Genomic DNA, 8,568 nt, shown 5'->3' with positions numbered 1-8,568 from the left:
TTTTTTTTTTTTTTCCTAACTAACTTTTCCCTTCTTTCCCTGCCTAACGATGCCTCTCCCTCACTGACCCTAACCTACCTGGGTGGCGATGGGTGCAGGAGGGTGATGGATGGCGATTAGGGGGACACAGGAGCTGGTGCTGGACGATGCTGCCGGGTGCTCGTGCAGAACAGGAAGAGGAGGGGAGAGAGGAGCGCAGGAAGTTTGAATCTCGCGCCTCTCTCCCCTGCACCAATCAGCACCCTGGACAGCAGTGTTCAGCACCAGGGCCAGCACCGCCTCCTCAAATCCTCGGACTGCGATTGGTGGTGTATAATTACGCCACCGATCGCAGTCTTTTTCCGGTTCATCGGGTCACCGGACACCCGAATGGACCGGAAACGCAGAAAACCGCAGGTCTGAATTGACCTGCGGTTTTCTGCGATCGCCGATACGGGGGGGTCAAATGACCCCCCCCTGCGTTGTTACGGGATGCCGGCTGAATGATTTCAGCCGAAATCCCGTTCCGATTAACCCCCGCGGCGCCGGAATGCCGATTTTAAGTCAGGACGTACCGGTACGCCCTTGGTCCTTAAGGACTCGGGAAATAGGGCGTACCGGTACGCCCTGTGTCCTTAAGGGGTTAATGAGGTGTCCAAATTTGACGCGTATCCCATGCCCCGTGTGGATGAGCTTATTGAAAAGTTGGGCCAAGCCCGGTATTTTTCTGTGTTGGACCTCACCAAAGGGTACTGGCAGGCTGACAGGTACCCTTGACAGAGGCTGCCAAAGAAAAACGGCTTTTGTCACCCCAGAGGGGCTGTATCAGTACAAGGTATTACCCTTTGGTCTACATGGCGTTCCGCCACGTTTCAAAGGCTAATGGATATTGTACTCCACCCACATCGTCGATACTTTTCGGCGTACCTGGACGATATCGTTGTCCATAGCACCGACTGGGAAAGTCACCTACCTAAAGTACAGGCTGTAGTGGACTCCCTTCAAAAGGCGGGACTAACAGCTAACCCAAAGAAATGTGCAATAGGGTTAGAGGAGACTAAATACCTTGGGTATGTCATCGGACGTGGAGTCATTAAACCCAAAGTGAGCAAAATAGAGGCGATACGGAATTGGCCCCGACCTGCCACCTCTAGACAAGTAAGGTCATTCCTGGGAATGGTGGGCTATTACATGAGGTTCGTTCCCCATTTTGCCACTTTAGCGGCTCCGTTGACAGGGCTTTTAAAGGGACGGAAGTCCGTGATAGTCCGCTGGAATGACCAGGCGGAAGAGGCTTTCTCCGCTTTGAAGTCGGCCCTGTGTGGGTCCCCGGTTTTGGTGACCCCCGACTTCAAGAAGGAATTTGTGGTACAGACTGATGCCTCCGAAGTAGGCCTCGGTGCGGTACTGTCTCAGGAAGTCAACGGGGAGGAGCATCCCGTTCTCTTCCTCAGCCATAAGCTCACTCCAGCGGAGACCCGGTACAGTATAGTGGAGAGAGAGTGCCTGGCCATCAAGTGGGCACTCGAGTCTCTCTGCTATTATCTGTTGGGGAGGAAATTCCGTCTGGTGACCGATCACTCCCCTCTGAAGTGGATGAGCCACGCCAAAGAGAGGAATGCTCGGGTCACCAGGTGGTTCTTATCGCTGCAAAACTTTAAGTTCACAGTAGAACACAGGGCAGGCCGGTTACAGGGAAACGCGGATGCCCTGTCCCGAGTACACTGTCTGGGAGGTATGTAGGAAGGGGCAAGGGTCCGTCATTGACGGAAGGTACGTGTCACCGAGGTTCCTGGCCTTGGTGAGATAAGAACCGGTTATTTTATGCGTCAGCCGCAGCTAGTGCTCGCTGACAGTTTATTCTTAGTGTGGCTGAAAAGCCGATCTGGGCTGGTTCTTATTGGGAGCAGCCAAAGAGCAGGGTGGGTGGCTGTTCCCCACATCTAGGCCAGGTTTTGGGATGGGGTTTAAAAACCCAGCCAGCAGCTCAGCTGGGTATGTTCCCCCAAGTAAAAGTGGAGCTGTGAAGGCTCTGTGTCTCTGGGAGCTGCATGAGAGCCACCAGCTGGAAGCCAGGCACCCTAAGGCTGGGTTTACACCTGAGCATTTTATAGCGTGTTCAAACGCGCTGTAAAACGCTCAACACATGAAAACCAATGCTTCCCTATGGCCCTGGTTCACACTTGAGCGTTTTACAGCGCTGAAAAACGCCCTACACTCAAAAAAGTTCTTGAGCTTCTTTGGGGCGTTTTGTCGCGCGTTTGCAGCCATAGGATTGCATAGGAACGCGCAAATATGTTATTTTGTGAGCTTGTGACCAGAAAAACGTGCGTCTGAACGCGCGTTTGGCACATAGCAACAGTCAATAAAAGGCCACACCCTAGTGATCGGCAAGTGTCTAGCCTGACCAAGATGGAGGAAGCAGGGTGTGATAGTGAGACACTGATCAGGCTTGTGCAGGCAAAACGCTGCCTGTATGACATCCAAGATGCCAAGTACAAAAACAGGAGAAGCAGGCATGGGAGGACATTGGAGAAAGCATCTGGCCACAGTGGAAGACATTTTCCAAAACTGTGAAAGAAGGCAAAGGTATTGACATGTGTGTTCTGAGTGTAAAAAAACAAACTCTTTGTGTGCACTGGTGTAAAAACTATATGTAATAGTCCAACCCAGCTCTACCTGCGGCCCTCCAGCTGTTGTCCAACTACAACTCCCAATATGCTGTGCTGTATTTTACTTGCTGTAGCCTGTCCAAGCATGCATGGAGTTGGAGTTTTGCTACAGCTGGAGGGCCGCAGCTTCACCATCCCTGTTCTAGTATATGGCCAGTCAATGGTTCCCCGTCACCAACATTCTGGCACAATGTAGTGGGCCAGTATGCTCAATTTGCACTTGTTCCAATCTGGCAATGTATTTTAAATTCAAATGTTGGCCTACATTAGTGGTGCGGATTTGTGTTATAAAGTTGATATGGATATTGTCTACGTTGAAACATTATTGTGCTTGTGGGCTATTGCAGCACTGGCACATTATAGGTGATTGTATGTCTATATAGTACCAGTATTGGGCACATAAATGGGACCCGTAATTCCACCCACATTGTTTTCCCTTGTTAATGGACGAGTATTGGTGGGCACTATTGGGGCTTCTACAAGGGGCACGATATAGGTGAAAAAACGGCATGGCACAAATTCACTCTTCAAATCTTTTAATTCAGCCATTACAATAAACAAAGAAAATGGAATATTACAAGTTAAAGAAACAATCTTTGCAGCTGCAAAAGACTAAATAATATAAATTTAAATGGCTTGCATTTGCCAAGGTAACTCCCCCTGTGATGACATAAAATAAGCAGCAAAGTGGTCCCGAATGGCGGCACCATGTGTGGTCCCACGAACACCGCTGCGATTCTGACTCCATGGAATGGCTCAACGAATCCTCAAAATTGAAGCCATCCCTTTCTCGGCCAAAATTATGAAGAGCACATGCTGCCTTCACAACCGAGATGGCGGTCTCCAATTTGAGATTTATGGGAGAGTGCAGAGCTCGCCATTTGTTGGCTCATATGCCAAATGCGCATTCCACCACCCTGCGTGCTCTTGTCAGGCGATAGTTAAAAACACGTTGCGCAATGGAGAGATTATGGCTGGAGTATGGCCTCATAAGGTGCTCACCTAGAGCAAATGCCTCGTCACCAACAAAAACAAAAGGCATAGATGGATAAGTGGTGCCAGGCAGTGTGGTGTTCCCGGGAAGGTCAAGGGCATTACTACTGAGCATTTGACCAAAGTCAGAATGCCCAAAAACAGCAGAGTCAGAGCTGCTGCCATAGGAACCCACATCGATATAACGGAAACAATAGTTTGCATCACATACCGCAAAAAGAACAACCGAAAAGTATTTTTTATAATTATAAAACTGACTGCCGCTCCTCATTGGCTTCAGAACGCGGATGTGTTTTCCGTCAATTGCTCCGACACAGTTTGGGAAATTGCAGGTTTTTTGAAAAGTATCCGCAATTTTCATCCACTCCTCCTTGTTTGGTTGGCCCATCACAACAGCATGAAGGACCTGCCAAATGGCGCTGCAGGTTTCCTTCACGATCACACTGGCTGTGGATTTCCCGATCTGGAAGGTGTAATGAAGACTGATCAACGATTGGCCTGTAGCTAAATAGCTGAAAAAAAATGTGAGAAAAATAAAAATATAACAATTAATGGATGTTAATTTTTATTTTAGTAAACTTACTAAAAAGCAAGTGGAAGAGCCTCAAAGATGCCTTCATTCATCATCGACGCAAAGAGAAGGAACAGAGGAGCGGAGCTTCGCCAAGTGCACGGTCCAGCTATGTCCATGCGGAGGAAATGGCCTTTCTAATACCATGCACTGAAATGCGTAGGTGAGTCCAGGGCATACACGTGCAGGAGAGGGTGTGGTATGACATGCATTCACTTTCATATCTTGCACATACCTATGTATATTTTCATGTTCACAGCACCGATAGTAGCTGGTGGAAGAGACAACAGCAGGAGGAGGAAGAGGAGGAGGAGGTCACCAGGGACAGTGAGGCCTGTGAGTCTACGGGGCCACTAAGTCCTCCTCCACCCGATCCCACCCCTACATTCCAAACACCCACACAGCCTGCCCCACCTGTCGTGGAACCCGAAAACATTCGGACTCACCGTTCAAAAAGGAAAAGAACCGATCGCCAGAAGGACCGGCTAATTGCATGCCTGGATGCACTTGCCCATCCAGCACCCAAACTCACTAGTGATGCACATTTCTTACTAAGTTTGGAGGAAAAAATGCTGCAAGTTCACAGAAGTCACATAACTGAAGCGAGGGAGGCCATAACAAGGACCCTAGACAGCTTCATTACACATTATGACATCACACAGCCCAACAATGCACCACAATATCTACCACAACATCCACCAACCACTCACACATCACAAACATACCCACAAACTAACATACCACACCCTCACAACACATGGCACACACAACCACAATCATACAGCTATCCCTCCACCAGCATGGGCACCAACACCTCCACCACCCCTCAAATGCAACCTGCCCAGCAATCAGGCGGAATGAGAGAGGCCATGCGGGATACCGAGCCACATTTTGCATTACCACAATACCAAAACCTTTGAGAAATACCATACATAATTTGGTGCATCAGGGCTGTTCTACCTTCATTGTTAATATCGGAAAATTACCGAATAATTTTAAGTTAAAAAGTACGAAACTTATGTTGATTGTGTTAAACACAGTTTACACATTTTTTGAGGAACTGTAAGATGTTATTACTTTTCCCAAAAATAAAAACATTTGCAAACTTTTTGGGACTTTTATTTCAAAGAGAATGTTTGGTAGGGAAAAATGTGGGTAAACTATGTATGTATGGTATCTATATGCCAAATTTAAAAAGCATACACATCCAATACCCCCCCTCAAAAACACTTGAAACATCACAACCACCAGTAGAAAATAACAAAGGCCACACTAATATCCAGTCACACAATGCAAATGCTTTATTAGGCCACAATTACAGTCTACTTACCGCAAAGTAATGATCAGTCTTTCCGCTGGTGGTATACTGTCCCGCATAAAGGTGTCCTGACGTTGTAAACGGGTGCCCAACAACCCCAGGAGCTCAAAGCTGTTGAAAACGAAAATGGTGAGGGTTAACAATACCAAAAAACTACAACTGGTACCTTCACAATTGGAACCCCACTACTATAACTATTGTACATGTACAAACCTGGTGATGGACATCCGCGTGTAGGAAAAAAAAAAAAATTGTCTTCATGGGCCCAGAGGGTCTCGTACAGTGCCCAGAACTGTCCCCTTTCCTGTCGATTGGCAATGACAGAATGGACCCAGAAGCGTCGCATGCTCTCTCTCCTACACCTCAAACGTCGGAGAAGGATTGCTGACACAATTGCCGCAATTTGCCGCCTTCTGGAGAATTCCATGACCGCAAACAATCCACTCTCCCAACACACATGAAATTTATCACCTCCATTTCTCTCTCATTAGACACCTTTCATATAGACAGGGCTGTATTTTCATTGGACAACACTGCTGTCAATCACACAAACGCACGTTCTACGCGCGTTGACTATGGACAAAAACGTGTTTTGTTGCGCATAAAACACGCATCTCAAAAACGCTCGGGTCTGAACCCAGCGTAAAGCCTGCTGTGGATATTCAGGTGACGTGTTTGTTTTGAGTTCTGTGGACTTTGGCCGTGTGAAAAAACATGAGGAATTTCTGTGGTGTGAATTAACACCAGGACTCTGCCAAGTGTTTGTGTTATTTTTTTCCCTTGTTGTGGGAATAAACACTGACTTTTGCTTTACTAACATGTTCTTGCCTCTGTACTGTGTCCGCTTACCCTGCCTGCCTGCCAGAGCGAATCCCTACAAAAAAAATAAATAAAAATTATATATATATATATATATATATATATATATATATATATATATATATATATATTAATATAGGTCCCCACAATGCCCCTCTATCATGGGGTGCAGGTCCCCACAATGCCCCTCTATCATGGGGTGCAGGTCCCCACAATGCCCCTCTATCATGGGGTGCAGGTCCCCACAATGCCCCTCTATCATGGGGTGCAGGTCCCCACAATGCCCCTCTATCATGGGGTGCAGGTCCCCACAATGCCCCTCTATCATGGGGTGCAGGTCCCCACAATGCCCCTCTATCATGGGGTGCAGGTCCCCACAATGCCCCTCTATCATGGGGTGCAGGTCCCCACAATGCCCCTCTATCATGGGGTGCAGGTCCCCACAATGCCCCTCTATCATGGGGTGCAGGTCCCCACAATGCCCCTCTATCATGGGGTGCAGGTCCCCACAATGCCCCTCTATCATGGGGTGCAGGTCCCCACAATGCCCCTCTATCATGGGGTGCAGGTCCCCACAATGCCCCTCTATCATGGGGTGCAGGTCCCCACAATGCCCCTCTATCATGGGGTGCAGGTCCCCACAATGCCCCTCTATCATGGGGTGCAGGTCCCCACAATGCCCCTCTATCATGGGGTGCAGGTCCCCACAATGCCCCTCTATCATGGGGTGCAGGTCCCCACAATGCCCCTCTATCATGGGGTGCAGGTCCCCACAATGCCCCTCTATCATGGGGTGCAGGTCCCCACAATGCCCCTCTATCATGGGGTGCAGGTCCCCACAATGCCCCTCTATCATGGGGTGCAGGTCCCCACAATGCCCCTCTATCATGGGGTGCAGTGGTCTCCACAAAGCCTCTCTATCAGGGGGTGCAGATCCCCACAAAGCCCCTCTATCACTGCCACTTTATCAGAGGGTCGGGGTCACCCACTTCAGCAAACCAAGTCACCATCTCCACATGGCTACCCTCCAGTATAAGAACAGCCTGGCTGCAAGGTGAACCCCAACTTCAGCACCCACTCCGCTCCCACCCATCTCCGCTTCAGCTCCCACTCATTGCAGTCAGAGGGGTGCACGCCGCTCACTTACTGCTGGGGACACACCTGCTCCGGGCTCCCTCTCACTCCACAACTAGAAAGTTTGCCGGGCACCCATGCTATAACCTCGTTTTGACATAATTAGCTATCAGACACTAGCGATCCGCTAGTGTCTGTTCTACCAAACAATGCTATTATAATACCTTTGTGTGCAGCCGTTTGCCTAAAAAAAAAAAAACGCCTTTAGGTGCTATAGGGGCGTCTTTTCAGCACCTAGAGGCTCGGTCTACTCACACAAAATGCCGGCCAGCGCGTCCCTCCAGCCCGCTGTAACGGTCGCATACACACACACAGGGGGGAGGGAAGTGACCACTGCGCTCCACCCTTACCCCTGGCCCTGCCTACTTGCCTCGCGAGTCCTAATGACAGAGGACAACTGGACGGCAATCCCTAGCTTGAACTAAGTGCAGGGATGACAGAAAGACAAACAGAACATGAACGGACCGAGTCAATACCAGGAAAGATACAAAGTACAAATGGAGCAAGCAGAGAATTGTCAGGAAAAGCTGGGGTCATAAATACCAGGAGAGTCGTGAAGTACCAAAGGAGTCAGCAGAGGATCGTCAGGAGGAGGCCGGGGTCAGAATACCAGGAGAGCAGCAAAGTACACAAGGAGCAGGCAGAGGATCGTCAGGAATTCAGCAGGAGGTAAGTACGCCAGGAAAGACAAAATCACAGGTGGAACCTAAATTAACAGGCAACCTGTGGCCAGCAGGCTGCCTGTATTTATAGTGGGGAGTGAGGGTCATGTGACGTGGCCAGCGTCACATGACCGACAGACCAACCAGTCGAGCACCGAGTGATCAGCTCGGCGCTCAAGGCAGACTTAGGAGCAGGGACCTCCTATCTAGCAAAGCTGCCCTGGGAATGAGGTCAAACACAGATCCTCGCTCCTGAAGCTAAGCAGCAGGTCTGTGGCTAATGGGAGACCGAGTGCACCTTCGGAACCCTGTTACATCTCCTCTGGAATGCGATCCTCCCTCTAAGCCAGCGGACGAATTCTCGTGCCTGCGCCATGCATGTCTGTATTCGGTGCAGGCGCAGTGAATGTCTGATCGCTC

At 49.3% G+C, this 8,568-nt stretch overlaps 1 protein-coding gene across 1 annotated transcript; it reads right to left on the bottom strand.

Annotated features, from left to right (window-relative positions):
* Positions 1 to 3,249: 3,249 nt before the first annotated feature.
* On the bottom strand, positions 3,250 to 8,049 carry LOC122929638 (protein ALP1-like). The gene is made up of 3 exons (XM_044283271.1): positions 8,030 to 8,049; positions 5,546 to 5,644; positions 3,250 to 4,156 (listed from the first exon to the last, which is right to left on the bottom strand). The coding sequence occupies exons 2-3, from the start codon at positions 5,590 to 5,592 to the stop codon at positions 3,541 to 3,543; spliced, it is 663 nt and encodes a 220-aa protein (XP_044139206.1). The 5' UTR covers positions 5,593 to 5,644; positions 8,030 to 8,049; the 3' UTR covers positions 3,250 to 3,540.
* Between the last annotated feature and the right edge of the window lie 519 nt (positions 8,050 to 8,568).

This window comes from Bufo gargarizans, chromosome 2, assembly GCF_014858855.1.
Source record: "Bufo gargarizans isolate SCDJY-AF-19 chromosome 2, ASM1485885v1, whole genome shotgun sequence".
NCBI lineage: Eukaryota > Metazoa > Chordata > Amphibia > Anura > Bufonidae > Bufo > Bufo gargarizans.
Note: the sequence above shows the minus strand (reverse complement) of the source record. Positions and strands in the feature narration are given on the sequence as shown.

Coding starts and splice junctions, on each gene's coding strand:
- LOC122929638 (XM_044283271.1), bottom strand. CDS start 5,592: ATGCGGGACAGTATACCACCAGCGGAAAGACTGATCATTACTTTGCG. Junction 4,157..5,545: donor AGACTGATCATTACTTTGCG/GTAAGTAGACTG, acceptor ATTTTTTTTCAG/CTATTTAGCTACAGGCCAAT.